Here is a 25,207-nt window from a genome sequence, read left to right on the forward strand (position 1 = left end):
CTAAAATATTAGTATTTTACTGAATAATTAACATACAATACATTTCAGTAATGTATACATAAAAGTGCTGAACCATACGACTAGAAACAAAGCGCGACAGAAACAAAAATAGCAACGCATGCCAGCCTATTGCGTGAGTTCCGAGAAGGCCTGTGGCGTTTTACTGTATACTGCACACAATACACTCGTCAGTAGAGTTCAAATTTGCTCACTTGTAATAAAATTCAGATTTACATATGTACTGTATTTTTTCGTAGCATGCGCCGATAATCCGCACCGCGAATCATCCGCCCGCGGATAATAGGGAGTTTACTGTATGCGTAGGTTCTTTTTTATTTGTCGTATGTTGGTAATTTTTATATTATTTTCTTACTTTCATACAATTATTTTTGTTACATGTATGGTCGAATGTAAAATAAGTTTAAATTCCTCAACTTTACTATAAAAAAATGCAAATCTTTCAAGTTGGTAAATATTTGATGTCTTAAACTTTACCGAATAAAAATGAAAATAATTGTGACGGTATCTAGAAAGCCTTGCGTGGCTATCAGGTTATTTATGAGATAGCACAAGATAGCCAAATATGACGTTACTTGTTTCTTGTTTACGCAATAGAAAAAAATACATTAAAAAAATTTCAAAGTGGAATCTAAAATAATTTTAGTGTGAATTAAACCTTAATGTAGCGATGATGATTCGTTAATTAGCTTTTATTTGTCAATGCAGATCTTCACGTTAGTCACTAGGCCAATGAAAATACGATTACTTCAATAATAAACGTACGTGATTCCTTTTGAAACATCTGCACTGTGTTGAAAGATGTTCTACGAACCAAAAGAGTTATAAGGAGCTACAGAGTTTTTAAAAATTTTGCGACCGTAACCTTTAAATCTTACTTTCATAATCTCCAAGTAATTATTTTGCATGTGTAATGCATTCTTTCAATTTTTAAGAGATAACTAAACAATTTTTTGCTACATTTTGATCCTACCTGTGGCATCAAATATGTTACCACCACTATATTTGTAATTTCAGTGATAATGAATTACGTAATAAATATAGTTTAAAAAACTAAAGAAACATGCTTTTAAAGATTATCAAACTAAAAAGGAAAAAATAATTTTAAAATTTAATTTATGACAATAGTATATAAGCAATACTAGTATAAATGAGAAAAAAGCTTGAGGCGCTTTGTGCCATATTTTTTGTATATTAAGCGCCCCATGCTTTTTTCTCATTTATACTAGTATTGCTTATATACTATTGTCATAAATTAAATTTTAAAATTATTTTTTCCTTTTTAGTTTGATAATCTTTAAAAGCATGTTTCTTTAGTTTTTTAAACTATATTTATTTTTAACTTTTTAGTTTGATATTCTTTAAAAGCATATTTTTTTAGTTTTTTAAACTATATTTATTTTTAACTTTTTAGTTTGATATTCTTTAAAAGCATGTTTTTTTTTTTAGTTTTTTAAACTATATTTATGTATAATTATCATAGGGAAATGAGTTACCGACACTACCTATTACCATCTGAGATAACTATTTGGAGTTGCAACGTCACAAAGAAATAGTAAAGTCTCTCCGAAACATTTACAGTTAGATGTATGGATATAATCTTAGAATTTACCGGAAAAAAAAAAATCTTTTTTTTTGTTTTTCGGCGTGGCCGGGAGTAGAGCCCACGATCACTGAATCCGAAAGTAGAAATCGCGCGCCTTAGACCACTCGGCTAACGAACGTAATGAAATTGGTGGGACACTTTACAGTGATGGGCCACTCACTCTTAGTCGAAAGAGTTACAGACGGACAGACAAACAACATACAGGTGAAGCTAATATAAAGCATGTAACATGTAACATGTAAAAATAGTTAAGCAAGCTGAAAGGCTAGCACAGAGGAAGGAACAATTGAAACTGGTAAAAGTATGTGCTTTGCAAGAAAAGAAAACTTAGTCGAAAGAGTTACAGACGGACAGACAGTTACAGACGGACAGACAAACATACAGGTGAAGCTAATATAAAGCATGTAAAAACAATCTTGTCTGTAGTTAATTTGCTCAGACAAGAATACTCTTTTGTGCAAGAGTATATGGAAGAGAAAAAAAAATAGTATTTTACATAACAAAATAATGAAGGCTTGCATTTAATAAAGGGCCTTTCACACTGTTGAATTTTTGTACCCAACTATATTTTACATCAATATTCAACGAAATATAGCTTCTGATGTTGTACACCAGATTAAAAGGGACAAATAAACTCAAATTTTTTTTAATCGTATCATGCTATCAAAGTTTATCATGGCATGGGACTATAGTAAGACAACATTTTCAATACTTAACTTATTTTAAAATGAAAATAGTGTAACACCGAGCTGGATTGAAAATTAGACCTTGTTGCAATGTTTTATGTAGTTTATTAAATTTTAAAACATTTGAAAAATTAAATATCTTATTCATACACACACAATGAAATTAATGTCCTGCGATCTTTAAACGTTATTGGCTCATTTTACACTTTTTCAGATAAATTACTTTATATGTGATATTAATTTTAGCATTATTTTACCTTTATAGCCTTTTAAATCTTCAATGTGTCGTTTGGCATGTTAAATATTGTCAAGGACGGAAATGTATGTCTTTTCAGTTTACGCTGGGCACTATTCTGATTGACTGATTCGGTCAAACCCCCTTCATTTTCATCAAGAACCCGCCCTACTTTAGAACCGAAACACTCTATACTGATTTTAATTGTTCTAAGCCTTGCCAATAGTTGATAATAAAATATTGAAAGTTTGCATTGATTAAAGTATAGATCACAAAATATGAGCTTTATTAAGACTGCAACACAGTGCCTATTGACAGTGTTGTACAGTTGTAGTTATTCACGAGAATAAATAAAATACTATAAACGGCAATAACCTTTACAGGGGAAAATATTTTCAGCAGCAACTCACAAAGAACAACAGGGATTACATTAAAGTATATACTATACATTAACGAAAAATAATTTTAAAAGCAAACATGTCCAAAAAAAAATGGTTATGGCTAAATAAAAAAAAAACTGTTGAAACTAATATTATTTGAATCCGTCATGGTACCGAAAATTATCATTCGTTTCAAATATTTATCTTTGTGTTATCTTCCGAGGATTGAACGAACGTATTACGGGCAGTATGAATCACTTGAGTTACCGTGGAATTCTTCCAGCCGTGTTATGACAAGACGAATTCCACGTGTCCGCTGGCTGAAGACCCCTTCTCATCAACCCTGGTTCATCGAACGAACGCCCCACACACCACCTGCCACTATTCTAATTCTTTCCTCGCCTTTCGCGATTCTTGGTAAAACCTCAAAAACGTGCCGGCCGCTTCTGAAAAACGATTCCCCCTTCCACAAGCACGCACGAGCGTCGTGGGCGCGCGCAGCCATTGGCCGACGCGCCAGCGGGGAAAAACCGGTACGACCCGAGCGCCGGCGGAAACAAACGAGCGTCCTCCCAGGGTTCCACGCGAGCCTCGCGTTCGCTTTCGTTTCAAACGTGTCCCGTGTGCCGTAGGGAAACGTTAGCTGGCGACGCGGGTACGCCGGGAAAAGGAAGTCACGTGTGTGTAATTCGACCGTTTGCTCCGTTGTTGTTGCTACTGCTGCTGCTGCTACAAGCGCGTTGCAGGTTTTTATTGAATAAAGAGTTACGCGAGTTTTTAGACCGTGCGCGTGTACGTCTCAGGTGAAGATGAGGACAGTTTCGTGCTTGGCGTTCGTGGCAGCGTTTACGTGCCTAGCGCGAGCGGAGAAGTTCGAAGACTACTGCGCGGAGAACACCTTTGACTCCAACTCCACGGGCATGGCGTTCAGCAAGGAGAACACAGTCAACGAGTACGCCATAGCAAAGCGCTTCAAGAGCCTCCATTGTTGCGCCAAGGGGTACAGGAGCGTGGAATGGTGAGTCTGCTAACTTCATTGGGCCCGTTCTACATTGGCGCGGAAACGTAACAAATGGAACCGACGAAAATGCATTTCAAGGTTACGAAATAATTATTTTATTAAAATAATTGTTTTGCTTCAAAATCATAGTACGGACAGAATTTACATAAATAATATAAATAAACGATAAAGTAAGAATTTAACTCTATCTATTATTGTAATCAAAACCAAACGTATTTATAACATAAACGAACATTGTTTACCACTGCAGGCAAGTACTCGGCTTCTATTGGCCAAACTGAGCAACGTAAACGGAAAAGCTTAGCTTTGCCGAGCTAATCTGTACCGGTCCGTCTCTTTCTGCGTGCTATTGCAGAATTTCTGTTCCGTGAGGTCAGTCTCCGTTTACGTGTCATTGTAGAACGGGCCTTAGCGTCCCTGCTTGGTACTGGGAGGCACTGCTACAATAGGACTGTCCTCTAATGCAGTGTTGTTCCTATGGGGCGATCTTAATAAAACAACGGTATATTTAAAATATAATCTACTGCATACGCAAAAATGACCATTCGAAGGTTAAAATTTAAGATTTTTAAGTAGACGTAATATTGGTAAACAGTTACATTATAGTTTTAAGCATGTTCCTTTGCATTATTTGTGTTATTTCTCTGTGTTGTCAGTATCCTGTGGTTTTTTTTTAATTAGCACTCTAAAATTCAGATAAAATAATATTTGGAATTATGATTTTTAAGACGTCAGAAATGCGTCAAATTAGCTTTTGCCGGGACTACTTCTTTTTCTCCATAATTTCGGACTCCTTATTTAATCGGGAGTTATTCTATATTATAATAAATCTTGCGGTCTTCCGCCCCTCCCAGAATTCGAGGCTGTGTCCGCCACTGCTCGTATGTGATGTAACGTTTTGCTCCCAAATATGAAATTTGATGGGAGATGGCCAGCAAGAACATGTAAATCGTCATCTGACGTAATTGAAGACTTATTTCCTAGTTAATGAGGTTAATATCGCAGGTTAAAACTTGTCCGTCCGTTATCCGCCGAGCGATTTACCACACTCCGTTTTTCTTTCATATTTTCCCCTGTACTTGCTGCCAACTGTTGATAAAGGTTCAACTTTCTCTAACATTTATTTTGAATAATTAGATTAGTTTGACAATAATGTAAGTTATGTATATATTACTTATTAAAATTAATATTTATTCTCTGATATTTTTTTTCAATATTTTCAGAGTTACCAATGCGTAATAAATTACACTTCTACGAATCGGAAATTTTCTTTTTCAAAACACAAACTTCAAAATGTGTTCAAATATGATTAAAAAATAATTACGTAAGCATGTAAAGGATTAAACAAATTTTAAAAACTTCTAATATAATCTAATAAAATTTTACACACACATAACCCTTGTAACCATTTGGAGTTCATAATCTCTTTAGTCCGTCCGTCAAAAGTATGAAGTTACCAAGCTTTTGACAGACGTACGAAATTTTTCGGGCCATATGATTGGCTGCAGATCACGTGATCAACGTACGGTTGACGGACGTATGGAGGCGACAGACTATTGTAATTCCGGCAATGATTATATCCATTGCAAATGGAAAATGGAAAAAAAAATTTCAATACTCTTCACAACTCATGATATGTTAGGCTTAAATCGTAATAAATGAAGTACTGATGGAAAAGTTCGGGAACTTAACACGTCAAAACAAAAAATTGATGAATATTCGATTATATTAAGGTTTAAAAACTTTATACTTGTATTAAACACCAATTAAACTAAAATTATCCGCAAATTTTCGTAAGCTTGACAATAAATATTCAGTACTATTTCCAACAGCGTATTTCATATATGCAAAATAACCATTTGTAAAAGTAAAAAAAAATATTTGTAGTGCGCACTTGCTCGGTTTATTTTCATGTAACGATATCCTGAGCAAATTAAAATCTGTTCCTTTCTTGTATTCATTTTTTCAGACACTTGTTTATTGTTGACATACAAAAACAATCTATAGCACGGAAACTTTGGAATCAAACACGTTAAGGTTTTGTTTTGTTTGGTTAATTAGATTGCAACTAGATATTTTGCTTATTTATTTACAGTAGAAAATAGTGTCTGCGAATGTTATAAGTTGCGTAATCGACATGGATTAGATATCATTTTGTTCACACGTAAGGAGTATGTAACTATAACAGCCTTGAAATCGGACACGTAACTAATGTTGCATTGTCTCTGTAAGTTCATTTTCCAGTGAGACGAGACACTAGATAACATTGGGTGTTCCATTTCAACTGATTGTTAATTCACACAGAGCGTGTAATGTACAGTACTGTACGATAGACGTTTCCTTTCGTTCTATTGTCATTTTTCTAGACGCGTGCTATTTTCCTTTAGAAGGTTTTCTATGAGGTGCAACTTGCTGTTGTTGATTGATGCTTTTAGTGTTATGAAATGTTTTCGAGTGATTAGGGTGATTTTCAATACAGACAAATACGAGTAGTTGAAACTGTAACGTCCTTAGCTCACAAAAAAACTGTCGTAAATATCCACTTTTTTGTATAACTTTGAATTACTACATTAAATCAATGTGGCAGCATGCATGGAAAACAAATCTCTCTCAAACACGTCAATTTAAAAAAAAAAAAAACAATATTGATTACTGTCTTATGTATACATAATATGATCGTTCGTTTTTGGTTTGTCTGGCGTTTAAGAAACGCATTATCACAATAACGCGATATTTTGCTGTCGCATCGCGTCCGTCGCGCTTGTTCTATCGGTTACGAAGGACAGTTATTGAGTCTGCGAGTACGAAACCTAAAATCATCGGGGCGTACGTGCGATTGGGATACTTCGATCGTCACTTGTTTGTAGCTTGCGCTGTTCCTCGACCAATATCTAACGACGGTATTTTTCAAGGGACAGAAATAAGGGTTTAAGTGTTGAATATGCTACACCTGTTCCCTTGCCGTATTCCTAATGCATAGGGACAGTATTTTTCGCGAAAATATTTCGAGAATAGCTGGGAGTTAAAGCACTATAGCATGGCCTGTGTTTCGTGATCGGCAGAGTTTCTTTCATGTACATAAATGTCTACAATCAGAACACCAGTCACAGTAATTCAGCGCGGGAGCAAACGTGTCCTGAATGGCTCGGTCGAATGATGCAACGGCTTCTCTTGCTGACGGCCGCCAATCACAAGGAAGAAACCGCCGGTGTGGATATAATTCGTTGCATTCTAATGGTCGTTAAAAAATTTTCCGCGAAAAATACATGTCCCTACCATTGTGTAGTTTAGAAGGAGTAAGCGAACAGACGCGGATAGCGACATTGTTTCGTACTACATAAAGATTGTTTTAAAAAAAAAGTAGTTTTTTTCTCTTAAGCCGTTCAGAAATGTTGGCTAATACAAAAACACTTACATTGTAACTGACAGTCGACTATATATAAGCAGCGCGATATAATTACTCTAAACTGACCGGATAATGTTGTCATGACGTAGCAGCCGGCGGGATTGTGTGTCACGGGGTCATGTGACTTTGTTACGTCAAGTGCTTTGGCTGTCAGCGCGTTTTGTGGCAGAACCTGATTCCTCGAGCCACGTACAGCCCTTTCCACCTAGCGAGTGCACTTTTCTGTGTTCTGGCCAAGAGTATGTTTTTTTTTTTTTAGGTCAAGGAAACGTTAAAATATAAAACTACATGTCATAAGTCAAATTCAAATTCAAAAGTTTTTATTAACACATACTTTACACTTTACAGATGTGGCATTTACAATGAGACATTCCAGCACTCAGTGCTCTTTTGCCTAATTTAATTGATATATCTATAAGTAGAGACCGGAAAAATTCGCGAATTCATTTCGCGATAGGCTAAAATACAAATAGTTATACCTCAGTGCTGCCTCTCTCTGCTATTAGCTCACAACTCACCTGGATGACGCTGGGCCAATGAGAAACACCCAACCAAAGCTTTATCGAATCACAGGCTGCTACGCTGGAACGTCTCACAAGACAGCAGCCAATGAGTGGGTGATATTTGACCGAGTGTACGTAGAACTATGGAGTTCATCCTGGAGGTCATTGAACCCGCGAATTTTTCTTGTCCCTATTTATAAGAAATTATTTAAATAAACATGTTTTGCATAAAAGGAAAATTTAAAAAACCTTTCATATTGTCATACTTCGCCAGGTGGTATTTTCAAGTTAATATTACGCAGCTGTTGATGGGTATTATGGTCGTAATTCGGTTTCAAAATGTTCATGTAAGTAAAAATTATTATTTTTTTTACAACTGCCATTGCTAGAGGTGCTGAAATTTCGCGGATACATTTGGTCGCAAGCTACAATGCAAACCTGCATACTCTTGCACTTTGTTCATGATTGGACCGCGTTTATATGGACACGCCCCTCTGTGACCGTGAACCAATGATTCCCAGTCAGGAGAGAAGTAAGCGAATCAGGTAGTGTTGATTAACAAAAATTTTAAAAAAATAAAAAAATAAAAATTGATCTCGCTGAGAAACGGGAAAGCAAACGTTGATGGAGCAAACAAAAGGTTTGAAATTTGGCCTGACACCGAACAAATTCGCGAATTTCCAGGGATTTTAACAATTGCTGGTGGGAAAAAAAATCCCTCAAGTACGGACAAAAGAGAAGTACACGCAAACAAACAGCAAACAAGCCGAAATAAGCCGATGTCAAAAGTTAAATGCGTGAACAGCACAGAGAATTCTGCAGAAGGAATTAGAAGAAACAAAAAAAGTATTATCGAACTACAAGCGTCCCAGTTGACAGGTCTCACAAGTCAGTAGCCAATGAGCAGGTGGCATTTTCCCGAGTGTGTAGGGTATTGTGGAGTCTATCCTAGAGGTCACTGAAACCGCGAAATGTTCCAGTCGACACCTATAGATAGAGGCATGCATATTTCGCGAAAATACTCCGAGACCAGTTTAGAGTTAAAACACTTTAGCATAATCTGTGTTTCGTGATTGGGTGAGTTTTTTTTCCCCTCCAATTTATGCCGATCGTTTCGTAACCAATCACAGTATCTCGGTGCGGAACCAAACGCGTCCTGAGTGGTTCGGTCAAATGACTTCTCTCGCAGACGGCCGCCAATCACAAGGAAGAAACCCGCTGGTGCGGGTACACCTTTGCAGTGTATTAAGCGTTCAGATATATATATATTTTTTTTCTCGTGAAAATTGCCTGCCCCTACCTATAGAGGCCATATCCCGGGTGAAAGCTCGCGTGCGACAGAAGCACCTGGTCACCCCCACCACCACCACCTGGTGACCGGTTTCGCCGCGCGGATGCCCAAACATGGCGGTTCCTCGTCGCCGGACGTTCGACGACAAACGACGAGCCTCGTGTGTGGGCGCGCCGGGGTCTTGGATGTCATCGGCGGCGTCGTCCAAGCCCAGGCCCCTTCCTTCCTTCCCTCTTATGCATATTTCGCGAAAATATTCCGAGACCAGCTGAAAGTCAAAACAAAGTAGCGCCGTCTGTGTTCCGTGATTGGGTGAGTTTCTTCCAGGTACATTTGTCGATTGTCACAACACCCAATAACTTGAAGTCAGTGCGGAATCAAACGCGTCCTGAGTGGCTCGGTAAAACCAGGCGACGACTTCTCTCGCGAAGACGGCCGCCAATCACAAGGAAGAAACCGCCTGGTGCTGGTACACCTTGTTGCAGTCTAGTAGACGTTCAGGTCTTTTTTTTTTTTTTTAGCGAAAAATGACTGTCCCTATTTATCCTCCTTCAGTACTCGCCCGTCATGTGTGTAACAACTAACATCGGCTTTGAGTAAAATGAATGTGTCCTCGTGTTTGCAAATACACTTTTTTTTTATACGAAGTACGTTTTGTCTAGAGACGTACGAGACTGTAAAATCCAGACAAAACGACACAATTAACGATGATGCACTCGCGAACAACTCGATTGGCAGCAAGCGTGCACGATAGCACAACTTACCGCCATGATGGTTCAACAACAACTGTTGCTTCGTTGCCGGAAGCTGCAGGGCTACCCACCGCGGCAGGCAGCCAACTTGAAAAACTTGGCGCTGCTGGCAAGCAGCGCGGGAAGTTCAAATTCAAAAGTTTAAACTACTATACACTATACACGCAGAATTCTTTAATTTACAAGTCCAAACACGGAGTTTAACGCAGAATTCTTTAATAATAGTGCCGAGCGTGAATAATATACACGCAAATGGCGTGATTTCAAACTACATTTCTGGACGCGAATCACACGTAGTTTCCGCGACCGCCGCTAGAATTCGCCGCCGGAGCAGCTACGTCGATTATCGAATCATTTCATTTCATTTGCAAACAGAAATTTTAAACTATATAACGGAACGGTTCCGGTAAAAGAGAAAACAAATAAACACTTGAAAAATGAATAAAGATCGCAGGCTTTCACGGGCCATTTTCTGCATTATCTTGACTTCTGGGTGTAGGCCGTGTCAGTAGGTAATTGTCTTGCGACGTTTCGGCAGTCACTTGTCACTTAGTCTACCTGATGATGGCAGCTGCAATGCATGCCGAAACGTCGCAAGAAAATTACCTGACACGGCCTACACCCAGAAGCCAAGAAAATACTTGAAAAATTACTCAACTCCTTCATTGGACCTGATTTTCGACAAGGAATTTTATTCAACTATTGTCTATCCTGGTAAAATTTATTAAATGGTTGATATTTTAAAGTTTCCCTGTAGCATCACGAACTTTGGTTTCGCACCATCCGCCATAGATAGCAGCACCGTGGTTGTTAACACTTTTCCGTGCATTGATTTCCGTCCCATCCACGAAATGATTCCCACCAAAATGCCGCATCCCGAGTTCTAAGGCGTCACACACCAGAAATACCGACCGGCACTCTCTGATTGGAGAGGAAACCCGTTAGGAATGACGTCACGCGCCGCCGGCCAGCATGGGTGACGCGTGACTCACAGACAGCACGATCTACGTGGAAAGGGGGACAATGATAGAAAAGGGCGGGGGTGGAGGGGATCAGCCATCGCAGAAACTCCAGGAAAGGGCGTTGCAATCACAGTGCATTCTAGCTAACTCCAACATACTTCGTATTCTTGATAACGTAGAGACCTGTAAAATTCGCGGATTCATTTCGCGATAGGATAGAGTCCAAATACTTTTGACATTATTTTGCTTCAGTGATTGGGCCACAGTTTATCTGAAGGACTGTGGGCCAATGAAAAATCTTTAACAGAAGAATTAGCGAATCACGATCATTCCAGTCGATTCGGTAACCAATCAGCAGATGTAATTTGCACGAGTGCATAGAGGATCATGGAGTCTATCTTTTAGGGATTTGAAATCGCGAATTTTACAGGTCTCTATTGATAAGTGTATTTCGTCAGTGAAGACGGTGTTAAAATGTTAAATAAGTAAAAAACTGTCATATGATACTGGCTGGAAAAATATTTCGAGACTATATGTGTGCCAAGACACTGCAGCATCGGTCTGTGTTTTCGTGACTGGTTGCTTTTCTCCCAAGACACATGTCTCTACAGTCGGCTCAACGAATCACAGTCACCCTTCGCGGGAGCTTTGAATATATATACTGTATAGAAGTCGCGAGTGGATAGGATTTACTCTACGTTTTTCAGAAGCGTATGATGAGCAGCTTGGGAACTTCACCGCTGCAGGGCTCTGCCGTAACGCCCTGTATCGTCTTAGTTGTTATTTACACGTTAGAGTGCAGCACTGTCGCCCGCTGTCATTCCCCGCACCCCCCACCCAACATTCACTGCAGCTCAAGGTCGTTCAACAGGAGGGGGAAGGGGTGTTTGAAGAGTTTGACACTTGTCCGCTAGGGACCACTACAAATCGATGCCCTAGAGATGGTGGCGATTGCGGCGGTGAATTAACCAACTACCTCAAAACCGTATTAGAAATTTTAACCTGAGCTGGCGACTTCTATACAGTATATATATTCAAAGGCGGGAGCAAACGCGTCTTTGAATGGCCCGGGCCTAGCAGGGCAATCTCCAATCACGAGACTGTTTCCGTGTTTCCGCAGTAACAACCGCCTCGTCCTTCGCCGACAGAGCAGGACGTCCCGAGACGCGGTTACGCAAGGTGCGTGGCGCGGCCAATTACCTCCGGCCTTCGGGTTTGCGAAACTCCCGAGGGGGGGGGGGGGGGGGACAACTCAAGAACCCGCCCCGAGCAGGTTGCGACAAGTCGCTTCCCGAGCGGGTATTCCCTGTCCGGCCATTACCCATCCGGTTGCTTCCTCGTAGAGTAGGGTGACCAAATCATAAACTTGAAAAAACGGGACACATCCAAGGAGGGTTTGGGGGCGATGCCCTCCGGCTAAAGGGGGGTCCGAGTGGCCCCATCGAGACGTAATCATTGAAACATGCTCTTTTTTTTTGCTAATTTGAGACCTATAATTATTTTTCAATTTACCTATGAATATGTAATTTAATTTAAATTGCGAGGCGTATGATAAATAAAAACAATAATTTTGCAGTGAATACTTATTTATTATAAGTATGTCTGACATACTTAAAAACATAATTAAACAAGGTAACTAAAATGGGTGAGTTCAACTGTCGAGGAGAGGGGAAGACGGCCCGAGGAGAGGCGCGACAAAAGTGTATCATCAACCCAACGTAAATACGGGACATTTAGGCGTCCCGGGAGACTTTTTCGGGACCCCGTGTACGATCGTTAAAAAACGGGACAATACCGTTTTTACGGGACGTTTGGTCACCCTATCCTTCCTCGTAAAGCTGGACTCTGAATGGTCCGTCGCGTGTCCCACCCGTCCGTCAATCGCGTGGTCTCAAGCCAATCAGAGGGCTCGTTAAGTTCCATCCGTCCATCCGTCCGTCAAAAGCTTCCCAATCTTTAGGCATCGACGGACGGATAAAGCTGCTTCAGGGTGGCCACTCACCGGGAAAACCGGGATTTATCAGGGAAATCACGTTGATCGGGAATTATCAGGGAAATGTCAGGGAATTTTTTTTAATAACCGGGAATTTTTTGTGTCATGTATATTTCCGCAGAGCTGCCAACCATTACGGATTTTCCGTAATTATTACGGATTTAACACCGAATTACGGAATTACGGAACATCGCTGGTTTATTACGGAAACGAGGCTTTGTGCTGCATGGTAAAGGAAAAACAAAATTCCGTTTCTGGTGTGCGTGTTTCGTGAACGCAGTTCGAATACATCACGTGGTTGCGCAGATAAAGGAACTAATAAATGTGCGCATGTACTGTCGAAATAAGTAGATTAATTCTTGTGTTTTGTAATAGAAATGGTATGGTATTACGTCCGTTGTACGATACAACTAGTACATATTCTCGGACTTGTCGTTCGTTAGCTACTTACATCACGACAATTTTTGTACGGTACTTTGGCTAACCTGTGTTGTTTTAATTACTTTCTTGAAAGCTATTTTTTTCATCAAAGTGTTTTTGTCGTGTCTACAGACGTGAAACCTTTTTATGTTGTTCGATAGTGTTGTGTTCTTCAGTACCGGTTGTAGAAATGAAGCGTGTGACAGAACAATGTGTATCTGGGGCAAAAAAGAGAAGGTTATTCTTCAGAACTTTTGACCAAACTATTCAAAAAAATGGCCATGCTTGTCATTTTAAAATGTTTCGGAACGCCACGCGTTTTGTAATGCATGCACGTGTGACTTTTCGATTGCACATGGTGGAAGGGATGACTGTAGACGGCATATTTAATCAAAGAAACATGCAGAACATTTTAAAGCCGTGACGAGCAATAAATCTATATCGTCGTTTTTCGCTACATCTGAAGAAACGAAAGTAACAAACGCAGAGTTATTGTTTACAAATTTTCTGGTAGAACATAATTTACCGATAGCAGTAGCCGATCATTCGGGTAATTTGTATAGAGCTATGTTTCCGGACTCAAAAATTGCACAGAAATACAGCTGTGCGAGAACAAAAACATCTGCCTTAGTGGAGTATATGGCTGGTGAAACTAAAAGTGAAATTGTTGAATCTTTAGTAAGTGTTGACCATTTGCTTTAGCTACCGATGGGAGTACTGATTGTAATGCAATGAAGATTTATCCATTAGTTGTTTCATTTTTAAATCAAACACAAGGTAAAATTTGCACGGTACTGTTATCCCTTGTTGAGAGTACAGACAACACATGATATGGTATTTTCTCTGTGCTGAATAAGTAATTTGAACGTTTTGGAATTTCTTGGGAAAATTGTGTAGCGTTTGCATGTGACAATGCCAATACTATGATTGGCACAAACAAAGGTGTGGTAGCATTTGTTAAAGAAAAACATCCCGCTATTGTTGTGCAAGGCTGTTCATGTCACCTCATTTATCTAGCCGCTAAAAAAAGCCAGTGCTCATCTAACAATTAGCATTGAGACATTTTTGGTTAATATTTTCTATTACTTGGAAAAAAGTTCAAAACGCCAGAATAATCTGAAAGTGTATCAAGAAGTATGTGGGGCAAAGTCACACAAGATCTTGAAATATGTTAGCACACATTGGCTCTCTCTCCTAGATTCAGTTGACAGAGTGCTGAAACAATGGGAGGCACTAAAGCTATTATTTTGTAGTGATCCTGAAAGAAAGAGCCTTCAATTTCACAGTATGAAAATGTAAAATCTCTAATGCAGGATCCACTTACGAAACTTTACTGTTATTTTCTTAGCAGTTCACTTCCTGTTTTCAACCAAGTAAATTTATTTATCCAACAGGATGCTCCTGTGATACATGTATTGCGGAGAAAACATTTTGGTTTATTGACAATTTGCTTGTTTGCTTTATCATTATCATTATCATCAATGAAAACTGTAGTGTGCATTTGAAATTGCTGCAATTTGTAACAAGATATGCTAGTGTGTTTTTAATTAATTTTTATTTGTTATTTGTGAAGAGACATAAAACAAAACACAGACTGCAGGTCATTGAAAGGGATGCTATAATGTAAAGTGATATATTTAAAATGTATTATGTTGTTTAACGAACTTCCGTATGTATATAATGAAGAAAATACAGCAGGGTGCTAAAATGTGAGTAATCTCTTTATATAATATTATATTATTTCATCAAAAGTATGTTTTTTGTAATTGTAAATATCAGGGAAATTTTGAATTTTTAATCAGGGAAATCAGGGAAAAATCAGGGAATATTTTTGGTGACTGTGAGTGGCCACCATGTGCTTCCATTAATTATTTTTTTTGACGTGAAAACGTCTTATAAATCGATGAACGCCGGCTGCACGCACGGACTGATACGTTTTTCTCAGGGATTGATTAAATAACATTTTTTTAATGTCACAGAAAACATTTATATATAATCAATTTTAATATAATTTTGAGTGTCTACATTTTATGTAGCGAACCTTTAAGGAACTATTCTAGCTGCCTTTCAGTTCTAGCGTAAATTTAAGTGTTTGTAGCGTATATTTAAAGATTAAATTAATTTTTATCATCGTCTTTGGGAGATTGAAGGGGCATTCCCAATTTCCCCCCCCCCCCCCCTCCCTTTCCAATCCCAATAAGGCCCCTCTTCAAATTTATAAAGTACTGCAGAAGTAAGTGATCTCATGGCCCCGCAAAGTCTAGGGCCGCTACTGTGATGTTTGAGTTGCCTGAGTTGCCACCCGCTGCGCGTAGTAACCTGGCACACGGACTTGCGGACTCGTGAAGCGGCGGTTTCTGGTCTCTTTTCCTTCTTTCTCCTCCCCTCCTTCCACTCTTTCCCCCCTTCTTCCTCCCCCCCCCTTTCCCTCCTCTCCAACGTAACCATTGAATTTCGCGGAAGCCGCGGCGTTGCGGCGGGCGTCGTGACGTCAGCCGGTGGATTCTCTCCCTCCTCCCCCCCTCCGCTCAGAGAGTGCAGCTGGCCGTTTTCCCGGAAACTCCGTTCGGCCACACGTCTGCACGTCTGCACTCCCGTTCGCCAGGCAGCACCACCGTCGCTCCGAGTTGCCTCGTGTTAGAAGGGGGGTTACCATCATAAGTTATTTCGCTTCTATGATTTCTTGTGGTTGCAAAATCATAATATCACTAAGTCAAATTTTATGTAAGCATGAAATCGTTTGGTGCACAGTTGGGGAGTTGGTTTGGACTGTCCCTTGTCGCTGATCCTACGATAACGTTCGTCAAATTCTCCCCTCCTTTTCTACACACCTTAAAATACATTCCTCCGTCGCTCGGCCAGGAAAACATTCCTTTCTGGGGAATTTATTTATTCATTCATTTATTGACTTACAATTTTTAGCCTTCTGAACCTTAGTACTACACAAATATCACAATTTATAAACTTACAATACTACTTAGGAACTGAAATTAATTTAAAAAAGTCAATAAATAGCATTAAAAGTTAAAAGAACTTACACCCGGGCGCACATACTGTGTGCAGAGCTTCAGAATAAACCACGCGATTTGAAAACTGCTCAACGTATCCGAGCGGGGTCTGCTTACGAAAAAACATTAAAAATGCGCTGAGGGCGGACGGGTAGTTTTGTTACCATATTTCGTTTTTAAACTGCAGTTTTTGGAGAGTGAAAATGGCAAAAAGGCGCGTTTTCAGAATGATTTTTAGTCGTAGAAACGCCCGTTGGAGATTTTTGAAAGCACTTAAGGGATTTTACATTACAACTAATGTTGTGGTTACCACTCAGATCTCATGGTTGTCCCGTGAATGACGATAAAATCTGCGCGTCAGTTCAGAAACTTGCTCTTAGAGGCGATACCGCTCTAGAAGTAGCAGCGAGCATCGCTCTTATCATCCCGTCCCACTAAAACATACTCCCCTGACAAGGCGGGCTCCTTAATCGTTCGTAAATAGTGTACGTCTTAATACTATTTTTAAGTGTATCATTTATTAAAATCGATAGAATTAGGGTTTTCTCGAAGCCGCAGAAACCTGAGTTTTTCAGGGTTAGGGGAAAACCTAATTTTCATTGTTATGAATTATATACAAAACATAGTTTTGTTGTGAAAAGTATTGCGTAATGCCTCGAAAATGTATTAACGAGATTTGCAAACGTGTATTCGAATCCCCGGGGCTGTTTCAGCTGGGCTTTCGCCATTTAGCTCATTTAGCCAGTGGTTGGTATATAGTCTGTCATGTGACTTGTCTGAAATTTGTCACATTTCGCTAACGTAGTACCAATGGTCTGCGTACGCTTGCAACTTTTGTTGTTCTGACACCGAGAGTTTGTAAACAATTTAACGTGGTTGTCAGCGTACGTTAATAAATAAGTTGATAAATGTGTACCAGTGGTACTACTTTTGGAAACAGTAGGCAGCTGTGGTTGTACTTTATTATTGCATTTAGCAGAGTGTTTTCTAGGGGGGAAAAGGGGGGGGGTCAGGAAAAGAGAAAAATCCCGTAGTTAGAAAAAAGTCGCAACTAGCCCTCACAAACAGTTGTTCAAAAAATATTTCTTTTTTTTTGTTTATTTTTTTGGCCCCCGTGGACACTCCTGATATGCCCCCCCCCCTTTTTTTTCTCTTCCTTCTGTTCTGAGCTGGATACGCCCTTGGCATAAGTGTAGCGGAAAAGAGGGTAAAGTATGTGTGACGTGGAGCGGGTCGTTACCACAACGCCGAAATACCACAACGCCGAACGTACAATAACCCCGAATACTATAACGCCGAATGCCAAATAGACCGCAACGCCGACAGCTAGAAAACTGCTGTGTACCACAACGCCGAAATACAGCATGGCCGAAAAATGTTGTTGTGGGGAGGGGGGGGGGGCACAGGAGCAAAATGAAAAACAACTGAATGAATTTGTGTGCTAACCTTACCTAACCTAATCTTTGTGGCAGTCCTGCAATGACATTTTTCGGGGTTAATGTATTACGGCGTTGTGGTACACAGCAGTTTTCTAGTTGTCGGCGTTGTAGTCAATTTGGCATTCGGCGTTATGGTTTTCGGCGTTATTGTACGGTCGGCGTTATTGTACGTTCGGCGTTGTGGTGCGTCCCCACGTGGAGCTACGTGAGACTAGGAAGAGATTCGAGAAAAAAAAAGGGGGAGTGTTCCCGCTGCCCTTTGGTAACAAACTTGCCTTCCGAGGATTCAGGATGACTCACCGGTGGGTGTAGCTGTCTCTGACTTTGTCACGCTCGAAGGACCTAAGCCGACTCTTTGGTAAACACCGACGTGAGTCACCGCGTAAGGAATTGTAGATGTTTGAAGAGGGGGGGGGGGGGGGGGAGTTGGTTTGGACTGTCCCTTGTCGCTGATCCTACGATAACGTTCGTCACATTCTCCCCTCCCCTTTTTCACACACCTTAAAATACATTCCTCCGTTGCTCGATCAGGAAAACATATTTCTTTCTGGGGAATTTATTTATTCATTCATTTATTGACTTAATATTTTTAGCCTTCTTAACCTTAGTAGGTACTACACAACTACACAAATATAATTTATAAACTTACAATACTACTTCGGAACTGAAATTAATTAAGAAAAAGTCAATAAATAGCATTACAAGTTAAAAGAACTTAAAACCGGAATACAGCAGATATACAAGTGGTTGCACACATTACACATACACATATGTGGTTGTGGAATCAGTGGCGACGTTGAACAATGTATTTTTCAACCTCACGCTTAACCACCTCGAATATTCACAACATATTAGCCACGCCATAGATGGAAAATAAGGTGCCACTTTTTTTTGAAAGTATCTCCTGCGAACATTCAGACTTTTGACGGATGAATATTCTGACATAACAAACGAAACATACATCGCATCAACTTCTAAAGCCTTAAACAGAAAATCATAGGTCATAGTCATAACAAACAGTAATTGTGTTTTATTTCTCTATGTCCACCACACTGTCATATAGCGCTATCCATTTTGCTTTAACTCGCGGATCCATTTTGCTTTAACTCGCGGACAATATATGACCCTGTGTTCAAACCGGGCAACGCTCGATACTGCAGCTAGTATCCTCATTAAAAAAGAATGATTAACTGTGACTTGACGTGTGGTAAGTAGATACAAGTGACAGAAAAAAAAAATGGATAGCATAAAATAATAATTCTCATTGAAAAAAAAAAACACTTCGACGTGCCAACTTTCATGGCTATCGGTCAAACAGTGCCGGAGTTTATCGACGTCATACATACCAACATCCCTATTTTATATGTAGAGATAATACACTGTTGCATGTAGGCAACTTGCGGGGTTTCGTTTTATTGTATCTCGGAAGGCCGTGCGGGTTGGCGAAACGAGGTTACTTCTCATTGTTTTGCTCGTATTTTGTCTTCAGCGGTTTGAAGTGTTTTTAAAACTTCTTTTCCTTCGTGAAGATAAACAGTGTATGCCGCTAGCGAGTCGCTGCACTTGCTGCTTCAAACTGCTATAGTCCGCTCCACGCTTAGACTGCAACGTGGACGTCAATGGGCGCTTGCTCTCTCTTTCTAACACACTTCGACTACGGCAAGCGCTGTCCTTGTTTCTCAGCATTGGATATATATACATACATACATACTGCTTCTAGCGAGGTGTCGCCTCTGAGCGCAAGGCTCTGAACTGACGCGAAGGGGCATGCATAATTCGCGAAAAGATTCTGAGACTAGCTGAAAGTTAAAAAAATGTAGCATCGTTTGTGTGTCATGATTGGACGAGTTTATTTCAGGTACATGTCGATTGTTAAACCACCAATCACAGCTATTCAGTGCGGAACCAAACGCGTCCTGAGTGGCTCAGCCAAATGAGGCAACGACTTCTCTCGCCGACGGCCGCCAATCGCAAGGAAGAAATCGGTGGTGCGGGTACACCTTGTTGCAGTCTAACAGGCGTTCTGATTTATTCGCGAAAAATGCCTGCCCCTACGACGCGCAGTCTTCTCGTCGTGCATTGGACAACTATGAATATTGAGCGGTGACCGTGTCATGCAATTCCCTTAGGTGCTCTCGAGAATCTGTACCGGTTGTGTTACGTCAAAAAAATTATTCTGAAAACAAGCCGTTCAGCCATTTTAAAACCCTTCAAAAAAATACAGTTTAAAAACTTAATCCCGAAACCAAGCTATTTTATCGGCCCTCAGTGAATTCTTAAAATTTTTTTTCGTGAACAGACTGTGATGTATCTGCCTATCTCTTGGGCTAAGATCTGATGTAATGTGTCTTGTGCTGGTGTTCTCTATGAGAAATAAATAGTAAAATAAACGGATAAATGAAACATGGAGTCAGAAGTGCGTGGTTTTTCGAAAAATAATAAAAATAAGGAGTAGGTACTGTTAAACCTTCGGAGCACAAAGAACCTGCTGTCTCCACTGCTTCAAAGACAATATTGCTAACGTGAACAATTTTTGTCATGTATATGTCTTCCGGTCTAGTCTCCTTAAGGTGAGATCTTGAAAGTATATCAGCTTTATATACATCTGCGAACCAGGCAAGAATTTCAAAGTAAAATCATATTTGAGATACGTTTGTAAAGCCCGTTATATCATAGGTATGGTAAAAACAGCTGTTAGGGTATGTTTACCTAGTTTAAAGTAATACAAGGAGAACTCTTCGATATTATTCATAAATAAAGAAGAGGAAAAGCTATCTTTAAAAAAATCGGCTGGGAACATTGGGATGCTTGTGGACTACTTTGTAAAACTGTTTAATTCTGCTAAAAAAAAAGTTGTATAGCTCAAACATACTATATAGGTATAGTTGATCAGATAATTGGTGACAAACGTATGTATTTTTAAGATACAACATTATTACTAAAAATTACTAATAGAATTTTACAGTGGTGCAAATCCGAAGAATTCGATAAGCGAAGAAGAGGTGGTGCGGAATAACTTTTTTTTACCCCCCCCCCCCTCTTTTTTTTGCGTATGCCTTTGGTTTCACAGTTATGATTTTGCAAGCGCAGGCTGACTTTCCCCCTCCCCCCTTTAACAGTGAGGGTTTCTTTTTTAGCTTTAATTAAAATTTAATAATCGTCCGTGATTTACACCAATGAAATTTCTCTATAATTCAAGGTTGAAAAAACATCACAAATAATAACATATCCCCCCCCCCCTAGAAAAAGAGAAATAATTCCCCGTTTACAAAATAAAACCCTGCCTACGCACTGTACTTAAGGTTATTTCGCTTGCACTCGTTTAGAACTAAAAAAATTAATCAGCGATTGAAAATGAAAACAGTCATGAAGGGAAACCTATTTCTCACTGACCCTCGATCAGTCCCGAACGTTACCGAGGTTTTCCGCTCTCTCGTAAAGCTTCGCTGACGGAAAAAAGACATGTTTTATACATTATAACGATTTTAGAATATTTCAAATATCACTGACTTAATCAAGCATACCTTTAACTTTATTTACGACCATCTAGACGAGCGAAAACATACCCACCTAAAATTAAAAGAAAAACGAAATTTTGCAAGAATTATAATACTTTTAACTACGTTTTATTTACGTGACTGGTCCAACCTTGCCGTACAAATCCTACTAGCGTAAATAGAAATAAAGAACTAAATTTTGCGTGACTTATAATTATTTTAACGTCTTGTTTACGTGACTGGCCTAAAAATAAGCAACCTTGCCGTACAAAATCATACAACTAATCTTCGCAAAAATTATTTCTTTATTATTATTTGGAATGGTAACACACCTAACCTAACCTACATTTTACAACAGGGAATTAAAAAGGGGGGGAGGGGGCACTGACGGACATATATTGTTCAGGCGTCTGACTCGGGCACTGTGGATAGTAGGCTACCCGCGGGTCACAAACACAACCCTCCCCCCTCCCCCTGTTTATCCTCCCTTGTTACCGTGATTCCAGGAAACAAAGCCCCTGCTAACAATCGACCGTCGTTGTTGTGTCCAGCACGGGCGGAACGGCCGGAATGAAACAAAAGACAGGCTAAAAAGGGGTTGGGGGAAGGGTATGTTCCGAACCTGGCGGTGCGCTAATGGCTCGTCGTGACAAGAATGCACGGGCCGATTACAATACGCGTGATATTCGTTCTCGTTAAAAAATAAAAAGTGTGATAAAAGAGGGCGGATGAACTGTTTCACGCCACCAATTTTGGTAGGAACATGGGAACAATTCCAAGTTCCAGAACATTAAACGCTCTGAAATCAAAATGTTATCTAAAAATGCACTTTAAAAATACACCTTTGAAACCATTTTAACCCCAAACCTAAATACTATTTATCAAGATTTAAAAAAAAGTAGCATGCACTGATTTTCTCAAAATATAAACATAGGTGTCCAGCACCAGCGAAAACAGTAAAATAGTAAGGGAATATTAAATTGTGGGAAAATTTCAGGGAATAGTAAGGGAATCAACAAACCCATTAACTGAAAATTGCATATTTATTTGAAGAAGAAAAAAATACTCGGTTTTTTTTCCCCATTGCTGGTGTGCCAAATATTTTTGAGGAGAGGTATATTGTTTTCGGCAAGTGAAACAGGATTATATGATTTCATGGAGTGTGGTAAAATATTTCTACCCTTTTTTGGTGGATAATACGTGATTGGGTAAACACTTCTTGTATATAATTGTCCAAGGGTCGTCAAGCAGATAGATGCACACTTTGCAAAGACCACCAGCTATAATCTTGAAGATCGCTTTACTTCAGGCCTTAGTGTATAAAAAACAGTCATAGGCAGAAATGAAAACTTAAAACTTTGTTTTTAAATACATAATATGACATCATTTCTAAGTCTAATGTAGATAGAAAATGATTTTGGTATTATATCAGTATGCTGTCAGCACATCATTTATCCTTACATAATTTTTTAGTCACAACAGATGTCAGTGGTATGTCAACATTACGTAAAAATTCATTATATAGCTAGTACTTACCAGTGATGTCAGACCTGGGTCATGTGTTCACAAATTAAACTTTTCACGTGGTCAATTTAACTTCACTTACTGCTACTACAGCATGTCGGTGACGCGAACTCACAAGATTTTACCCATCCAAAAAGAGCCCAACACGAACATGATACAGTCGAGTATTATATACATTGTATTAGTGTATATATATGCGTATACATGTACACAGGCCGCTGCGCGTCGCCAGTCTGGCGCAACACGTCACTAGCATGTCGGTGACGCGATCCGATAAGTTTTGCCCCTACCAAAAATCGCTCAACGCGGCTAAAGAAGTTTTCACTTCAACAACTCTGTATTCTCGTTGTGTGGTTGTCAGCTGCTACCGGAACCACCTGGGAGACGTCACGGCTTGTTCCAGGAATCTCGCGGTGTGGTTAGATAGTCTGGTGTCGTGGTGTCGCTGGAACTGCCTGCGCCCGGACGACAGGGGAAATGTCAAGGTTTTCGAGCGCACACCTTTCGCCCTTCCACTCCCGCCGTATTTCCTTCCGAGGCGTCGCCATTGGCAATGCTGTTGGACGTGCCAACGCCAAATATCTTATACGATTACAATGACATTAAGTACCATTGTTACGGTACTGATACAATTGTTATGGTACTTGTACCATTCTTACGGTACTGGTACAATTGTTATGGTGTTGGTACCATTGTTACGGTACTGGTGCCCATGTTACGGTACTGGTGCCATTGTGACGGTACTAGTACCATTGCTATGGCTGATATGACAACCATGACACTAGTACTATTATGATGGTACTGATCCGATTACTATGACACTAATACCATCATTACGGCACTGATACCATCATTACGGTACTAGTACCATTGTCGTGGCGCTGGCACAATGATCATGGTACTAGTTGCTGAGATCACAATGACGTGACAGATGTGAAGCGAAGGACGCGATATAATTGTGAATGTGGTTTTCAACCGCCATTTAATTCGCGATATATACACGAAAGCCATCAATGAATGGATCTAGTTGAGAATTGTTTGGTTTAATTAGCCAATTTACCAGGTAGGGGGAAAAATGCTGTAACTTCATGCCCCAAATGCGATAGGAATGGAGGGAAAAATGATTGTCACGTAAGCGAATTTTTTTACGCTGATGTCACATACGTATCGAACGTGATTGGTGAGGAATTCATATATACATTTTTTTTTTAGTCGCATCCGTAGAAACAATCCTAATATGCTAAATAAATCGTTTGGTAGCCAGTAGCCTCAGCGCTTTCCGTAGAAAAGGGAACGCATGGCTTGTCGTATGAAATTTGGATGTTGTGACACTTTTCCGGGAAGGAAGGAAAGTGGGAAGAAGCCAGTACCTAATCCGTGTGCCGTTAGGTTCGTGTTGGGGCGAACTGTCGCAAGGCTAAGCAGGGACGTACCAAGACTGGGACGTACCTGGAACCTGAACCTTGTCCTTCTGACGCGCCCGTTGCTTCTGGGAATGGGTCTCCGAGCTGTCCTGGGGGGAAAAATTACAACACCCGTGTAACGGTCATCGGCTGCTCCTAACGGGACGGACTATTTTCGCACCCCCTGGGAAGAGACAACTTGTCCCCCCCCCCACCTACTTTATCTAGCGACCCGATGACAGGCAGGTGTCAAAACAACAGAAATTTCTGGCGGGAAATACTAATGTTCTGGAAGTGCTCCGCTTTGTCGTACGCAGGAAGACCCAGGTTCGAATACCGGCGCGACCTTCCCTAATTTCGGTCTTCCATTGTTTCCCGAAATCGTCATTCCTGTCCCAGTTTACCTGACTTATGGTCTTTAATGCCCGTCACGAATGTTTTTGAAGTTTAGTGCGTTCGATCGTCTGATCGAGATTAACTGATTAATTTTTATGTGATAATCTTTGCATTACTTTTTGTCTCTGTAATAATTAACTCTAGTATGTTAAACGTTAAATTAAGATTCTATCGGTATTTGCATACCTTTTTGTCTCTGTAATAATTGTGCTCTAATACGTTAAAAGTTAAATTAGGTTTGTATTATTTGGCCCTGTTTTAAAAAAAAACCTTAAATTGTAAACCAGTCAATTGATAAATTTTTTTAGTGTTAAAATAAATACTAGAACATGGATCAAAACCGCCGCCTACTTGCGCGAAGGAGTTGAAAAAAAACATTCAATTTTGTACGCGACAAAGACGTAGACGTGGAGAACGGAAAGGAGCTGAGCTATCGAAGAAGGTGGTGGGAAGTGGTGAGAGAGAGAGAGAGAGAGAAAGAGAGAGAGAAGGAGAAATGGAAGAGGATGCGCTGGAATGCGGCGTGGAGATTCAATGTAACAACAGACCCCTCGCGGCGCCCTGTCGAAGCCTCGCTGTGAAATGGACCTGATTGGGCGGAGCGAAGAGGTCGCGGGCCCCGGGATTTTTTTTCCTCGCGCCAAGGAGCTTGAAAATCAGCAAACTG

The 25,207-nt window shown here is 40.0% G+C and overlaps 1 protein-coding gene across 1 annotated transcript in view; it reads left to right on the forward strand.

Annotated features, from left to right (window-relative positions):
• The first annotated feature begins 3,547 nt into the window (after positions 1-3,547).
• LOC134532033 (interleukin-1 receptor accessory protein-like) overlaps positions 3,548-25,207 on the forward strand; it is a 127,087-nt gene continuing 105,427 nt past the window's right edge. The window contains exon 1 of the mRNA XM_063368163.1: positions 3,548-3,943. Within this exon, the coding sequence (XP_063224233.1) occupies positions 3,735-3,943 (209 nt within the window). The 5' untranslated portion in view covers positions 3,548-3,734. The remainder of the gene's footprint in view (positions 3,944-25,207) is intronic.

The sequence above is a fragment of the Bacillus rossius genome, chromosome 5 (genome assembly GCF_032445375.1).
Source record: "Bacillus rossius redtenbacheri isolate Brsri chromosome 5, Brsri_v3, whole genome shotgun sequence".
NCBI lineage: Eukaryota > Metazoa > Arthropoda > Insecta > Phasmatodea > Bacillidae > Bacillus > Bacillus rossius.